This window comes from Mus pahari, chromosome 19 (genome assembly GCF_900095145.1).
Source record: "Mus pahari chromosome 19, PAHARI_EIJ_v1.1, whole genome shotgun sequence".
Classification (NCBI taxonomy): domain Eukaryota; kingdom Metazoa; phylum Chordata; class Mammalia; order Rodentia; family Muridae; genus Mus; species Mus pahari.
In genome coordinates, this window is record NC_034608.1 from 61545676 (window position 1) to 61561449 (window position 15774).

At 43.1% G+C, this 15774-nt stretch overlaps 1 protein-coding gene across 1 annotated transcript in view; it reads right to left on the reverse strand.

Annotated features, from left to right (window-relative positions):
• Positions 1-4682: 4682 nt before the first annotated feature.
• Positions 4683-15774, reverse strand: part of Fam149a (family with sequence similarity 149 member A) — a 50235-nt gene continuing 39143 nt past the window's right edge. The window contains exons 7-14 of the mRNA XM_021219504.2: positions 15325-15515; positions 14822-14976; positions 11037-11149; positions 10524-10727; positions 8374-8497; positions 7095-7223; positions 6921-6999; positions 4683-5198 (exon numbers count right to left, since the gene is read on the reverse strand). Of these exons, the coding sequence (XP_021075163.1) occupies positions 5125-5198; positions 6921-6999; positions 7095-7223; positions 8374-8497; positions 10524-10727; positions 11037-11149; positions 14822-14976; positions 15325-15515 (1069 nt within the window). The 3' untranslated portion in view covers positions 4683-5124. The remainder of the gene's footprint in view (positions 5199-6920; positions 7000-7094; positions 7224-8373; positions 8498-10523; positions 10728-11036; positions 11150-14821; positions 14977-15324; positions 15516-15774) is intronic.

Below are 15774 nucleotides of genomic sequence, written 5' to 3' on the forward strand. Positions count from 1 at the left end.
TGCCAAGAAAGTTGAAATCCACAGATGTCCTGGATTCTCGTTTTCTTGAGTTATTTTCTTACAGAAACTGCATGGTTTGCCCACAAACACCTGTGTGGCCTGAAGAAAACACATCTAGGGCTTTCCTCCGATGAATTTTAAAAAAATTATTACATTTTTTTATCTGTATGCAAACATGGAGATCAGAGGACAACAGCAACCCACCATGTGGGTTTTGGGGGTTCAAACACAAGTGGTCAAGCTTGGTGGCAAGCTCTTTGGCCAGCTGAGCCGTGTTTCCCACCCCTGCAGTTACTTTTTACAAAAGAGTCATTGGTGTGCACTGTCAGGAAAAGAAGTTCATAAAACATTAAGTGAAAGAGCAAAAGAAAACAAATAACAAAGCAAAATATACATTGTTACATTATCATTACATAAGTATTCCAAGTAACGTATTACGTAGTGTATGTATCCATACACTAGTATAGAACATTGATATATTTCATAAAACATAGTAATATAGTGTTTCCTATGCTGTGAATAATTATGAACATTCCTTCTCTTTGATACCTTTTGACTCAATTATTTCCGTTCAGTACATATGCTTATGAGCAGAAGTGCTCAATGATATGCTAGCATATATTTGGCCTTAAAATTGCCTGTTTTCAAGAGTTGTATTGATTTACTGTATTTATTATATTCCATGGTCTATAATGCATATACACTAATATATCTATGAATGCATAAATATAATGGAAGAAAATTTTTCTTTGCAACTACACTAGGCAGGTATGGAGGCAGAAAACGTAGAGTTGTTTTTGTTTTTGTTTTGGTTTTTTTTTTTTTGGTGTTTTTTTTCCTTCTGCGTTGTTGAATCACTTTCAGACATTCTTTAGAAATATCGTGTTTACTTACTGCTGTTAAGTATATCTCTTGGGCTTTAGTTTGCTTCTCTCTAAAAGGAGTCCTAAAAGGACTGAGGCTGAGCTGTAGGCTCAATTACAGCTCTAAGAGTAGAAGATATGCCTCTATGTGATTTGCTGCTAATCTCTGTGGACAAAGGAGAATTGTAAGATAAACCCATCTCTTCAAAAACAAGTTTGGGGCGTGTCTCAGTAAGGAACAAACAGGGATATGGGTAAAGGCAAGTTTTCAAACTTGGAAAGGTGTGAGCTGTACCACACTTTCGGGGTCCCTCCGAAGAGCACTGTCTATTTTCGGGGAGGTAGGGTAGAACAGACAGGGACTGGATGCCAAATATAGGAGCTTTGTCAGTGTTGCATAAAGGAGGGACAGGCATTGAAGTTTTGTCCTCAGGGGTGGGGAAATTGGTCGATTTGTAGATGAGCAAAATAGATATTGTTGTACCAGGCAAATGTTAGTGATCCCCCAAAACACACACAGAAGCCAATCTAATGTAACTCACAGCAGTGTCTTTATTCTAGTCTAGCTGGCTCAGGTCCTCCCCACCGCACATCCTCCCCCCCCAACACCACACAGTAGTGGTGGGGGAGCAAGACTTTATAGTAAACAGCAAACAGGGAATACATGTGCAAGCATCTAATTGGAAAGCTGCTGTGGCCTTTAACATAATTGGCTGGGGCTGGGAGTCAGATCATAGACTTAACTTCTGCTCCCCTCTGTATTGGTGGTCGTTAGGCGGGGTGAGCTTGTAACCTGGGGGTGCAGGTTTGTTGGGGGAATAACCTGGATCGTTGGTCTTGTTGGGTATTAGCCTAGAGACTGGAGCTAGGCTTGGGTTTTGTTGGATGGCAACTTGGAAACTAATGGCTGTTAGTTTACCTGAGTTCAAACTTAGGTCAGGTTCTCTAAAATGGAGTCTGAATTTAAAAGCTTTGGCATCTCAATATCTCCCTCGCTCCAATTTTCTCCCACTGTCTATCTACCTATCTGTCTTCTATGAGTTTGTTGGGCAAAGTCTCCTGTCTGCTTAGAAATAATTAAATAATCTGGGAATAGTGGCAGACATGCACAATTCCAGCACTTGGGCCATGGAGGTGTTCAGAGCCATTGTCATCTGTGTGGAGAATTTGAAGCCAGCCTGGGATTACATGAAGCCCTGACTCAACAAAAGAGAGAGCTGGGCACCAGGCATTGGTGGCACATGCCTTTTATCCTAGCACTCGGGAGACAGAGGCTGGCGAATCTGAGTTCAAAGCTAGCCTCATCTACAGAGTGAGTTCTAGAACATCCAGGGCTCCACCAAGAAGCAAGCCCTACAACAAGACAAGGCAAGACAAAACAAGAAAGAAAAGAAAGGAAGCAAGGAATGTGTGCTTGAAACTGCAAAACAAGAGTTGTAAAACTCATATAAAATTAGAGTGTAAGGATGCTTTTATAAATTCAATGAAATTCTTAAAAGCTCTTTTAACATTTTATATTTTATTAAAAATTAAATGATTAAAACTCCTGAACAATCATCCATCGTTATTAGAAAATGACGATAGTAAAAATATACTGAAATCATTTATGGCATTAAAAAATGAACCTCTCACTTAGTAAAGACACTCTATCCAAGCTCAGATAAACACAAATATAAATATACATGCTTCTACATATCTATATCTATCTAGATAGATTTTTTATTCATCTAGACACTTTCCATTACATTTTATATTTTCTTGAATTGTTTTTAAAATCCCCTCATTCTTTCTTTGGCTTGGGATAAATTAAAGGTATTTTAATTCATGCAGTAGCTAATCTGTATTTGAATTTTTTTTCCTCAGAAATGAGTTTCCATTTTTAGTTTTTACCAGACAGCCTATGATAAGAGTCATTTATGGAAGTAGAATATTGTAAAATTGTATCCCCCGATGCTTCCCTTTTCGGTCTACATAGCACCACCCTCACACATGCATAATTTACTAACGTAGGCATCCCATTTCACCTATAAATGAAATACCTTTAACACAGTCATAGAAATACGTTCCTGGTGAAGGTTGATTTTAGATTCAGCAAGACCTCTGAGTTTTTAGATGCCGTTTAACAGTAGTTTGTTTTCCACTCAAATAAATATAAATAAAATAATAAAATAAAATAAATAAAATAAAATAATAAAAACTGTACCTGTTTCCTATTTTTAATCCACTGCTTTGCTGATACAAGGAAGACATTTCCACCTGCAAACCTCTGAAGGCACACATAGCAGGGCTGCCATGAAATCACTTCAGTGGCTCTTTGTAAAGAATAATAATTTATCTTGGAGTCACTACCTTATTGTCAGATGGGCTGTGAGCCACCTCCCTTTTCAGACTTTGGGTTGAGGAGGAAACCATCGGATGACACCTAGGGATTGATGTGAGGTGATCTGATTGGATGGGGGAGCACAGTGGGTAGCTCTCTTAGCAATGGTGGACCACAGAGCAGCCAGCCAGGCGCTGGTGAGCAGGGCAGCCACCATTCACTATCCAGACCTCAAGAGCAGCTGCGTGAAGACTGATATCTTCTCTGAAGTGCTTCCACAGCTTATGATGAGAAATAGTTCAGATAAAGCCCCAAATGCTTTGGTGTGAGAAACTGAGCCCTAGGCACATTCCCTAGGCAAAGAGAGTCACACTCCTTAGAGTATCAATACAGCAGCCTGACCACTACTGATGTCCCTAGCAGGTCCCTAGCAGGTCCCATAGCCGTAGAAACTGGAGTGGAGAGAATGAAGTAGAAACTACCAAGTGCAACAAAGGTTTGAAGTCACTTCTGATTTGTCATTCTATGTGAAAGAGCAGATGCAGCTCTTCTCGCCACAGACGGGTCAATTTCCAAGCATCTCTAGGTAGACAGTGGTCCCCACTTCTTAGAACAAGAAATGTCCTGAAAACTATCATGTGTTTAAATGCTATATGCATACCTATGTATGTAGTAACATTTCCCTTTAGATTAATAAGATTCACTCACATTATTGTAATATAATTGTCTGATTAAAAGGGTGGAAAAGTATGCTGATTTGAGATGTTTGTATAAGAGAATGAATCAGGAATAAGTACCTGAAAGGGGGTCTGGCTTCCAACTGACATTTCTTTGTCTTCTTCACTCCCCTGACTGTAGGAGTCAGGTTGGACCTATGGTGGAAAGAATGTGGAGTAGAGAAAGGGCAGAGGGTAGAAGGAACAGCTGCCTTCAGCAAGGGCGCAGGGAGGCTGGGTTGAAGGAGTTACATCAGAGCAGAGATAGGTTGGGAAGATGTAAGTAAGGCTTCTGGTGCTACAATTTCCTCTGTCCAGTTGCCAAACAGGTCAACCTAAGTGTCAATGTTGGAACCACATGCAAAGGATTTTAATTATGCTTATATTCACCTTTAAATGTGGACTCCTTTTAGAGTACTGTCTAAATTTGACAACAAAAACTTGTTTAACCATTGCATTTTAACACGATTGTCTTATAAGACATTTCTCAGATGTTCACAACTAATGAGTCCATAACAAAGGTATGAAAAATCTTGTTATTATGAAACCAATCACTTTATACATTGAATATACAGTAATTATTTTAAAGTCAATAAAATGTATAGAAGAACCTGAATCATTTCTCAAATGGACAAATTGTCTCAAATGTGACTGCTATTTAGTTTTGTTTTTTATTTTTTATTTTTATTTTTTGGTTTTTTGAGACAGGGTTTCTCTGTATAGCTCTGGCTGTCCTGGAACTCACTTTGTAGACCAAGCTGGCCTCAAACTCAGAAATCCGCCTGCCTCTGCCTCCCGAGTGCTGGGATTAAAGGCGTGTGCGACCACGCCCTGCTTCCTATTTAGTTTTGATGCTATGAATCACTAAAAGATTGGGAGTGAAATGTACGTAATGGTATAGAGTTAAAAATGGCATCTTCTTAAGGAATGCACTAATACTATCTGTGTGCAAACACTAATTATAAAGATGGAATTTAAGGGCATATTAGGGTCTTTCAGTCAAAGCCTAAAGCCCAAGGAACGTCAGGCATGCTTCCCATAAGGGCTAGGGAGTTCAACTTTTATTCTCTTTACAATGATTTACAAATCTTCAAAACCAAGTTCCTTATTCTCTTGCGTTCCTCTCAGGTATTCTGCTTGCCATCTCCGGTTGCCAGGGAGATGACAGAGGGTGTGGCCAAGGCTTCAGAGCTTCCAGCAAGTCCATAATTCTGAAGTAGTAACATCACGAGGCCACTTGGAACCTCTTTCTCGCAGTCAGGGTTACCCTCTGATAAGATTTGGGCAGATACTGTGAACCTGAAACACGAGATGCACGGGTATTTGCGTTAAAAGATTTAAAAATCAATCGCTAAAGAAGGCTGGTCTGTCTGTTCCCTGCAACAATGCTTTGGAAAATAAAAATAGTTTGTTTAATGTCACATTTGCATAAACTACAAAGTCCTATGCAAACATCAACATGTAGAATCCTGACTAAGGGGAAGGTATCCCTCCCTCCCTCAACCAAACCCAGATGCTGTTGCATTCTCCCACAGCTGAGGGGTTTGCAGAAACTTTCTCCACAGGGAGATGTGTTTAGAGCTCAGGAAGACGGGAAGGCTGGTCCTTCTGAACTGGAGCAGTGGTGCCTGCCATGACAGATATACCCCATTCCTGGAGACAGTTATCGCCATGACAGATATACCCCATTCTTGGAGGTAGTTATCTCAGTTTACTTGCCAACCACAAAACAAGCCGAAAGCTAAGACAGTAGCTCCCGGTGGTCTTTGCTCTGGATGCAGAGTTAACAAAGAAGCCAGATGCCTGTTTCCAAGGCAAAAAGAAAATAAACCCTTAGAGGTACAGAAACATGTCCCTTGGGAACCTTTGGTCTCATGTCTGGAAATGCAAAAGTTCTCTAAGCACCAATGAGGATACTGATAAAAGAATATAGTGATTGAATATTTGAAAGATTAGCCATGCGCATTTAAACCTAACTCAGATCTCAGCTCTCTCTTCATCTCAACCCCTCTGTGCCCTAAAAACCCATTAGACATGTATATTTGGCGTGGTACAATCGACACATCCAAAGGAAGCAAATTAGAACATTTCAACTTGATCTTCCATTGTCTCCAGGACTAGCCACCCACTCAGTCCTGTTGATCAGATGCCCCGACCCCCCCCCCCCATTCCCCAAAGCAGTGGGATAACTTCCTTAGCTTGCGGGTGGTGGCATCAGGATGGAAATAAAATAGATCTGCACATCGTATGCTATGCTCGCTCTGAGGACAGAAATACGGGACACTTTAAAATCAAACCATCACTGGTTCCTATCCCCACTAGAACTGTCTTTGGTCACTATCGCTCTGGGCCCACCTACACTGCAAACCAATGAACAGGTCGGTACTGATTTTTCTCAAGCATTGTCACATTAGATTTTCGGAGAGGATCCCAGGATAGGAGTTCCATTTAGAAGAGAGGAAAACAAAATGTGAGAAAGAGACAGTGGCCTCTCTGGAGGCAGCGGCTCCTTTGCTTTAGGGGAGTGAGGTCTTGGTTCATTAAGAGCACTTCTGCCTTTGCCACTTGGCCCTCAGCAGCAGATAGGTGATGGTCTGGCCTAGTGTCTGAGCTCAGGCCAACCACAGACCACATGTACTTGGTTGTCCTTCCTGTGTGATCAAAGCAGGGCTTAAAGTCTTGCATAGCATCATTGTGCTCTCTTCTCTCTCTCTCTCTCTCTCTCTCTCTCTCTCTCTCTCTCTCTCTCTCTCTCTCTCTCTCTCTCTCTCTCGCAGTCTCCTGCTTTGTTCAACAAGTTCTTGATGGATATTACAATAGCNTCTCTCTCTCTCTCTCTCTCTCTCTCTCTCTCTCTCTCTCTCTCTCCATGTTGCCTCCTGCTAGTCCTTGCCCCTCTTCTTTGACACTCTCACTGTGTAGCATAGGGTGATCCCCATCTTTCCACCCTCTGCCTCAGCCTCTTGAGTGCCAGGATGGCCATAGTATGTCACCACACCCAGCTTCTACTCTTGCCTTTACCTGTCAAAATGCTTTGACCCGTCCAAGTGTGAGTCACAAACTCCACAGGTGTCAGGGAGCCTTTTCGAGGTGTATCTGACTGTCGGGAGAAAAGAGGAAAAAGAATCAGATGGATGGATTGTGTTGTTCTCAAGTTTTATTTAAAATTGAAATCAGAAGTAACAGAGAACCTACCCGGAATGTGAGTGTCGTGCTGGGCCTGGAAAGCTGCTCCAGTACAATGGTCCTTTCTCGAAGGGGTGACCGTTCGATGCTGTCAGGGAGTGCGCTGAGCACACGACTTTGTGGGTACCTTCCCCTGTACTAAGTGGGAGACAAAATGTTCTTTTTTAGAAGTCACACAATCCTTCGGACAACAAAAGGAGACCTATAAATGTTCCAGTCATTCATTCCTGTATTCGATCACACGCTTAATCGAACGTTTTCATGACACACTGCTAATTGTGCTAAGATTTGCTATGGAAACATCTAAACCTGAGTCTGTGTGTGGAGTATGTATTCACATTACTAAATTTAACAAAACTGTAATACAACAGGAGGTAAATGAAGTCCAGAGAAATGAATAGTGCGTTTTTGAAGCATCAGACTTGTTCATGTGGCAGCTGTCATCATTGATTACTTTGTCCCAGGATTAAACTGCTTAGCTCCATAGTGCTTGCTTTCTGGAAAGGGTTCTATTGATGTTTAAGGTGTGTGAGAGACAAACACAGTTTGGTTTTCTCCCCCTCTGCTTTACGTTCCTATAAGCAGGACCATTATGTCCTGCTTATATGAGTTCCCTATATCAGAGTTAGTGAGGGGTCACTGTAAGCCTGGGAGAGGCCTGGATACACACACTGCCAACAGCACTTCTTCCCAGGCCCATGATTGCATGGCTGAGCTGGGCTTGGGCTCTGCCCTGCTCAAGCACAGAAAAGATTAGCTATAAAAGATTAGCTATGAAGCAGATATAAAGGACATTCATTATAATTTACTGAGCTCTTACTTTGTGCCAGGCATTTAAAGTTTATGAATGTGTCTAATGCTTATAAGGACTCCTGGATAAAGGAATGCCTGTTGCTCTTCTAAAGAAGAAAGGGCTGAGATTCAGGACCCCTGACATAATTTGTCAAATCTCAGGCTCTGTGTGGCCACACTGAAACAGCAGAGCTGCCTGCCTTTTGTCCTTTGAGCTCTTCCGTTTACCACCCCAGCCAGAGTTTCAGGTCTTTCCTTGGCACCTGGACTTTCTAGTTTAGAGCAAGCTGAGGTTTGACTTCGAGAAACAGTGTATCAGTCTCCTCGTGTCCTCCAGAGTCTGGTAGGCCACTTCATTTCTAGAAGCAGATTCTCAAGGCATCTTGAACACAGCTAACTAGGTCACCCTTACGTAGGACTCACTTTTCTGGATGTGCCGAGATTGTTTTCCCACGGACTACATAAATGGTTACAATTATAGGGCAACTGGTCTTACAGAAACAGGGCGGGATCCAGAGGCTGCTGTGTTGGGCTCCCCAGTCTCAGAGCCTATTGGGGGTAACCGGCTCCGGGAGGTTTGCACTGATGCTGGGGAAGGCAGGTGGTCAATGCCAGTTTGCCTGTAAAGACAACAACATACAATTGAACCCCAGAGGACATGATCTGAGCTTCTGATTGCAACGGCTTCCAAAACAGTGCTCAGGACAGCAAGCTGCATTGCATGTCAGAAACGAAGCTAGGGTAAGGAGCTCCACTCATGCTGACCTAAGTGGTTAGTAATATCAACCTCATCCACTGAGTGACCCGAGATGCTGGGTAGTGTGCAGAATAGGTGCTCAGGACAGATCCTCCCCTTGGATCTGACAGTGGGAGTGAGATTCGTGCAACGCAATGGGATCCAGCATACGGCAAGGTGTTGTGATAGATCCTGAATACTAATATGACCGAGACATGGGGAGTGGGTCATTCCATGAAGGATACAGATACTTATAAAAACACAGAGCCTGAATGAGGACACCTGCAAAGCTTTGTTTAAGATACTAAAGGGCAATGTGGAATTCGTGAGAAACTGTTGTCTGGTGGGAGAAATGCTAGCCACCAGGAAGAAACCAAACCTGTTCTCTACTTTTTTCTTCCCATCGATTTGATGCTAGGATGTCAAAGTGATGCTTTTGCATCCATCTCTGTCTCGTGCTGTCTTATGGACCAGATGTAAGCTATTACTGCTCCAGCACCATGCCTGCCTGCCATTCTCCTGCCAAGATGATGATCACGGATCCCAACCCCCTGGAGCCATGAGCCATCATAAATGTTTTCTTTTGTAAGTTGCCTTGGTATGACGTCTCTTCACGGCAACGGAAAAGGAACTAACGACAGGTGCTATGGGTGATTTCTGCAAAGTTCAACTGACCAACTGCTGGCAGCGGTTCTTGCCCCCAGCTCCTGCCGGGATCTGAGAGCTGCCTCTCTACAGTCTCTGGCTTATCAGTGGAGCCTGTGGCACTTGGTCCAGGAAGTGGACTCCAAGTTGGGGCACCAGCTGGTGGGTCCCAAGCTAAGCTTCCTAGTGCCCTGATGTTTTGTAAAAAAAAAGCCATTTTCAACTTCTTTCAGCCTGCTTCCTCACCTTAGACTTGGAGGTAACAGAAGTTTTTAGTACAGAATAAACTATAGTACAATTTACTTGGGTGTTAGATAATTTTAAAAACCATCAAACAGCTGTTATTATTTCCTGACAAACAAGCAGGTCTGCAGGATGTTCCTTGCAGCTCCGTGCTGAAGGGAGAAACACATAGCTCTTCTTGTTAGCCTCTAATGTTGTTTCCTATACAAAAGCTTTCTGTTCTAATGAAAGTGAAAAACACTTCTTTAAAAACTTTTTTTAAAAACATATTTACTTTCTTTCAAGTTTATGAATGTTTGTTTTGCCTTGCAGGTATCAAATTCATGCAGTACCCATAGCTGTCAGAAGAGGGCATCAGATCAAACTGGAGCTAAAGGGTAAGTAAGGTGCCCTGTGGGTGTTGGGAGTGGATTCCCTGTCCTCTGGAAGAGTAGTCAGTGCTCTGAATCAATGAGCCACCTCTCCAGGCCCTGTATTGTGTTGTGTTGTGTTGTGTTGTGTTGTGTATTTAAGCATTTTATATAACCCAGGTGTAGTTTAATGACAGGGATACCTTGAGCAATGCATCCCCAGGCCATCCTGTCATTTCATAAACACCACACTGTGGATCTACACAAGCAGCTCTGCTGCCAAGGGTCAATGCAATCAGTGTCATACAGTTTTCCTCTGCAGTTTTATTGGAGCATCACTGTCCAAAGCATGATTGTGCAGTACCTTGGTTAAATAAAAAGGTGTTTTGTAATTTAGAAGCATTAATTATCAGTTTTACAGATGGGGGCCACTAAATTTAATCCAAGCTCACCCCACCTTCAGCTTAATTTCCCAAGTTGCCTAAGCTGAAGTCATTTGCTGTACTTCCAGCAGTGTAGGTAACTGTCTACACTGCAGGAGCAAAAATCAAACACATGAACCCATTAGAAAAATCTGGTGTAAAGTCTGATGGAAGGTCCTTTCTCCGGAGCCATTAACTCTAAGTGGCAATCGCCCCTGGCCTTTCCAGCCTTAGACTGCCAAAGACTTACAGTTTGGTTCCTCTCAGAATTTCATCACTGTAGACAGTGGGGGTTTTCAGCCTCTGTGGGTCTGAAGCAATTGAAGGCAGTCTCCGGTGCACTGGTGTCTTCTTGGCTGAAGTCTGTGGCCCTCGGGCGTCTAGAATTCGGCCAAGTCGGTGCCGGGAAGATGCTCCGACCCCTCCTCCAGGCAGTTTGTCGTCTTGGTCATTTCTGGGGAAGGAAAATCACGTTAGTCACTCGTACCTAAGTTTCCTGGAGTAGGAGGCACATGGCACACAGATCCCACTCTCTTTGGAGAGTATGTTGAAGGAATGGACCTCTCTATTGCTGCGTCCGTGAAGAGCAGAAGGGAAAAGGTTAGTAGTGCAATAATGAAGCTCAAAGGATGAAGAACTCACATTTCTGCTCCCGTTTCTTCGTCTCTTCTAACCTAGTGCACAGCACTGATAACTCTGTGACTGATAATAGAAGAATCTGTTTCTGTCCTTGCATGCGGGCTAATTCTTCCTTAATACGTACTGTGTTCTATCTGCAGAATAAGTGGGTCTCTGCTGGAGTGGTTTGGCTTGAATCGTCATCACACCGCTCAAGTCGCTGTAGAAGTTGCTGGAGAAGCGATGGAGCTGAGGAAACTGAAAACAGAATGGTACCATCACCAAGCGTTACCCAGAGCCATTTCATCGATGGATGCCTGCAGGTATCAAATGCATGCAGTACCGACAGCGGCCAGAAGAGGGCGTCGACTCAAACTGGAGCCATAGTGTAAGAAAGGTGCCCTTTACAAGCAGGCATCAAAGGACAGACTCTTAGCTAGTGAGAGGAAAGTGTAACAGCGTAGCAGTTTAAAAATGAAGCCATAGTCCTCTACTATAGGTGTGTTGGGGGCATCATATCAGCTGGTGTATGCTGCCTGGTCCGTGTTCATTCAGAGATGATGCACCAAACCCTCAAGAGACTGGAGGCCCCAGGGAGTTTAGAGATCAGGTGGTGGTGGGGGGACATCCACGTGGAAACAGGGGGTGGGGAGGAGGTATGGGACGTGGAACAGTCGGAGGGTGAATGGGGGGGCAGGGAATAAAATATGGAGGGTAATTAATTAATTAAAACCCACAGTACTAGAAGCTGTTTAAAACTGTCTGGGGGTTTAGTTGTGAGAACTTAGTTATTTTATTAAAAAAATGTCCCACTGGTGATCCCTGCCAGCAGCCTCTTGTAATTTGAAACAGTGTACATGCACAGGGTCATGTCGAATCAAGACAGGGTCCATAGTTAGCTGACATTTGTTCTTGATTTAAAGGTCGATGTGTGATAGCATTGTTATACGGATAACACTTGCTTTTTATTAAAAGCCTGAGAAAGTATTGTAACTAAAATAAATAAATAAATAAACCCATAGGTATAGCCATCTGTATAGAATTCATCTTCATATGAAACAGCTCAAGGAACATTACATGGGATGGGTCCGAGACCAAAAGCCATGGCAACTTCGAAATTCCCTTCCAAACAGGAAAAGATGAGAACTGTTATCATAAGGGCCTTATGCTAGAGAGCAAAGCTGGCTTAGCAGACCCCACACAACTTAATACCTCAAGCGGTTTAAGTAAATGGGATATATAAATAACGTGCAATTGTAACAGAAGCCAACCCGGAGTGTCTGCTTGAGGCTACACCATAGTAAACAACTATTTATTATTATTATTATTATTATTATTATTATTATTATTATTATTATCGTTGTCTTATTTTACAGTCCAGTCGTTATCCCCCTCCCATTCTGCCCTCTGACAGTTCCTCATCCCATTCTTCCTCCCCTATTCCCCATCTTACCTTGCCCCCTGTCTCCACACTCTCATACCCCCCACCCCCTGCCAGGCCTCCCCATTCCCTGGGGTCTCAAGTCTTTCAAGGGTTAGGTGCATCTTCTCTCACTAAGGCCAGACCAGGCATCCCTCTGCTGTGTCTGTGTCGGAGCCTTATATGAGCTAGTATAGGCTGCCTGGTTGGTGGCTCGGTGTCTGAGAGATCTCAGGGGTCCTGGGAGGTTGAGACTGCTGGCCTTCAGTAGTGAATAACTGAAGTCCCTCTTTACCCTGAACTGCAAACACCATTCAGGCCTGCTTCCATTTGGTCTTACCTTACTACAATGGTTTTCTGTTTACAGTCTCCCAGCTAGATGTGTGGGTTTGCCTGTCGTTTGTTTTGCTTTGTTTTCTCAGTTTAACAAATCTTATTCATCATTTGGGCTTAATGTATGCTTAACCAGCTTTGTAAAAGACATGATATTTTTTTTTCCCTCTGAACAACACAAATCTTATGATCTAAAGCAATTTAATTAAATGGGATACATAAATAGCTGGTGGTTATAACAAAAGACAACACCAAGTGTCTCCTTGATGCCACACACTAAAAAAAAAAAAAAAAAAAACTAATTAAATTCATTAATTCTGAGAGCTTCCAACCGCACAAATGTCACAGAAATGACTGTGAGGTTTGCAAGAAAGGGACTCACAGCATGTCAGGCTCCAAACGAGCATATACCCTATGTATAATGCACAAACCCTCAGCCCCTCTACCAGCAACTGTACCATTTCTTCCTGTGTGTGTATGCGTGGATGAGGAGTAATGGCGTGTAGCTCAAGAAAAAATGGCAAACGACCTTCTTACTCTCCTCCCTAACACGAGACGGGCGGGGTTAAACATCATGTTGAGACTCCCGGAAACCCTGAAGACCTCCCCCGAACAAGCCAATCCTCTCTAGCCTCCTCCGTGACTCCATCTTTACATAAAGACTAAATTACGGAAGACTGTATTGAAGGCTCACATGCAGATTCTGCGCTGTGAGCTCTCTCGCGTTCCTAGAATTCTTGGACCATATATCCTTATCCGCAACATACAGAGACTAACGCATAGAAGAGTTAACGCATCCGAGACAGTACGCCATAAAAGTCCAAAAACCCCGATTTTGCTTCAGAGCTCAGTGGTTCCCAGTATTCCGTCATTTAAGCACTCAATCCAAATACTTGTCTCAGATTCATCTGTTTTCACTGACACCTGGGCTGAAACGGCCTAGGCCTAACCCACAACTTCACCCATCCTATTCATCTCTTCATGTTCCTGCTCACGCTTCACCCTGGAAAAAATTCCCCCCTCAGTCTCTAAACAAGACACACAGTTCTCTCCTCAAGTCTTTAATTTCCTTCCTCCCTGTAGTGGGTTGGCCTAAAGCTGCTTGTATTCTAATGATAATGTTGGTTCCTCAAGACAGGTTGCCCCAGAGATGAGAGACCCCACAGGTAGGCCAAGTGACCCCGTCCCCCAACTTAATTCTGATTGGCAAATAAAGATACCAACAGCCAATAGCTGGGAGAAGAGACATAGGCGGGGTTTAGGGTTCCTGAGCTTGGGATTGGAGGAGAACCACTAGGGGGAGGGGGAAAAGGAGGAAGAGAAGCCACCATGGGTTAGGTGAGTTCAAGAGAACGTGGCCCCCACGAGGGCTGGCCAATTGGAGTTAAGAGCAGCCAGATAAAGCATACTAAGGAGAAATCGGAGTTATCGATAGGAAAGTAGATTCTAGTAGCATAGAAGGCTGATATCTGCCCAGCTCTTGTGCTGTTTAAGGTTTATTATACGATTAAAGGTGGGAAAGAAACCCAGAGTCAAGATTAAAGTTTTCTACAATATCTCCTTCTGTCTCGCTTCCTCCCTCCTATCCGCTCCCTACCCCATTCCTCACAGACTGTGTGACATCCCGCCCTGTGTTATAGTTTCATCTCACTAAGTTAGCGACTAGTTTCGTTCATCTATGCATCTTCCTCGAAGCGTCTAATAGGGGACATGCTGCATCAAAAGCAATGAATGAGTGTTCCATGAACTCTGGGAATACTCGTTAATATGTTTGCCACTTTACTGTAAGACGTGGGGAATCATTCATAACGTTCAGTGTGGCTAGAAACTTAGGGGAAATGTCATTTGCTCTCCGAAACTGTATATACTAGTTCCGTATGTCAAAGCAAAGCTTGGGCGTCCACTAAAGAATGTTGTGATTCTCTTAGACACCACACAACAACCATACTACATTTTAATCTTATTAAGAAACACCCATGTATTTATTTATTTATTTATTTATTTATTTTTGATTTAAGACACCTTCAAACATAGCGATCGGAGCTGTCCAGTGTCCCCAACCACAGGAGGGTGTGAAGTTCATTAGGGAGAGAGGTAAATAAGATGGCATTCCCCACAAACAGATGCAAAGGCATAAAAAAATAAAGGGACAGAGAGACCGGGGTCAGTGCACATACCTGGGGTGGGTTAAAATGGGGAGCCAAGGATGGCTGGAGAGTTTCAGAGCTTCTGGACGGGGGCACACTGCAAACATCCGTGCTGAGACGAGACGTGAGCACATGTGGAGATCTGGTCTCAGCCCCTTTCAGTTTTTCCTTATGTTTTTTCCGACCTGCGTCAACAGAAAATAACAAGAAATATGTGTCCTGAGTTACCATGAACTTATGCTATAGACATTGACGAGACAACCTTGAAGCTGAAGACGAAGACTCCAGTGAACAACTGGCTACAGTGATGATCTTGTCAATGGTGGAAGAACAGATTACATCGTGGGGCAAAGAAGTCTCTCCAGAGCAAGGAGATCTCTTCTACGTGATGAAAGACTGCCTGTGTATGAGGCGGAATGGCTATTTCTCATATCAGTCATGTTTTGGGTCCAGCCTGAACATAAGGTGTGGCATGAGAAAGCTATGTGCTCTTTTCTATTCTTTCCCGGAGGCCAAACTCTGGAGAGCAGTACCTGTGAGTGCAGATTCCCAGGTTTTTCTAATGAGATCTTCCAGGATTTCTACCACGTTGGTCCACACGTGGTCAAACACTTCAGCTGCCACAGCATCTCTGATGCAGTCATCGGGGGAGATGGGAGGAAGCCCATGGTGATGCCTCCTCCTGCCACGGAGTGCTGGGCTTTGTCCAAGATCCTCATCTCCACTAGGATGAAACTCATTCTAATTAGTAGAATGGCCTGGATTAGGGTTGAAATAGTTACTTGTGTACTTTTTATCTATCTACTTACCTATCTATCTATCTACCTATCTTTCTTTCTTTCTTTCTTTCTTTCTTTCTTTCTTTCTTTCTTTCTATCATCTATCTATATTTCAATCATCTATTACATATTTATCATCAATCTTGTAAACATATCCACTGTAAACATGTATGCATCCATATATAATCAATAAATATAACACTC